At 63.3% G+C, this 922-nt stretch overlaps 1 protein-coding gene across 1 annotated transcript; it reads left to right on the plus strand.

The window, feature by feature from the left end:
• On the plus strand, positions 1 to 922 carry LOC150045430 (olfactory receptor 10G6-like). Its single transcript, XM_090319311.1, is given in 2 exon segments — positions 1 to 776; positions 778 to 922. Coding segments are annotated over 2 exon segments (921 nt in total).

A 922-nucleotide genomic window follows, 5' to 3' on the forward strand; every position in this document is an offset into this window, starting at 1 on the left:
ATGCCAGGCGGGAACCACACGTGGGTGTCTCACTTCGTCCTGGTGGGCCTGCCCCACCCCCCGCAGCTGGGGTGGGTGCTGTTCCTCGGCTTCCTCCTCATCTACCTCCTCACCGTCTCGGGCAATGGGCTTATCATCCTCACCGTCGTGCTGGACGGGCGGCTGCACCGGCCCATGTACTGGTTCCTGTGCCACCTGTCCTTCTTGGACATGACCATCTCCTCCGCCATTGTCCCCAAGATGCTGGCTGGCTTCCTCCTGGACAGCAGGGTCATCTCCTTTGGGGGCTGCGTGATTCAGCTGTTCTCCTTCCATTTCCTGGGTTGCACGGAATGCTTCCTTTACACCCTCATGGCTTATGACCGCTTCCTGGCCATCTGCAAGCCTCTGCACTACGCCACCATCATGACCCGCAGCGCGTGCAACTGCCTGGCGCTGGGCACCTGGCTGGGCGGGACCCTGCACTCGCTCTTCCAGACCAGCTTTGTATTCCGGCTGCCCTTCTGCGGCCCCAACCGCGTCGACTACTTCTTCTGTGACATCCCTCCGGTCCTCCGCCTGGCCTGCGCCGACACCGCCGTCAACGAGCTGGTCACCTTCGTGGACATCGGCTTCCTGGCCCTCACGTGCTTCGCGCTCATCCTCACCTCCTACGGCTACATTGTGGCCGCCATCCTGAGGATCCGCTCGGCCGAGGGGCGCCGCCATGCCTTCTCCACCTGCGCCGCCCACCTCACCGTGGTGGTCGTGTACTACGTGCCCTGCACCTTCATCTACCCGGGAGCCTCTGGACGGGGTGGTCGCTGTTTTCTACACGGTCATCACCCCCTTGCTGAACCCCATCATCTACACGCTCCGCAACAAGGAGATGAAGGCCGCACTGCGGAGGCTGGGGGGCTTCAAGGGTGGACAGCGCCGCTGA

The sequence above is a fragment of the Megascapheus bottae genome, chromosome 27 (assembly GCF_031878675.1).
Source record: "Megascapheus bottae isolate mThoBot1 chromosome 27, mThoBot2.hap1, whole genome shotgun sequence".
In the NCBI taxonomy this organism is placed as follows: domain Eukaryota; kingdom Metazoa; phylum Chordata; class Mammalia; order Rodentia; family Geomyidae; genus Megascapheus; species Megascapheus bottae.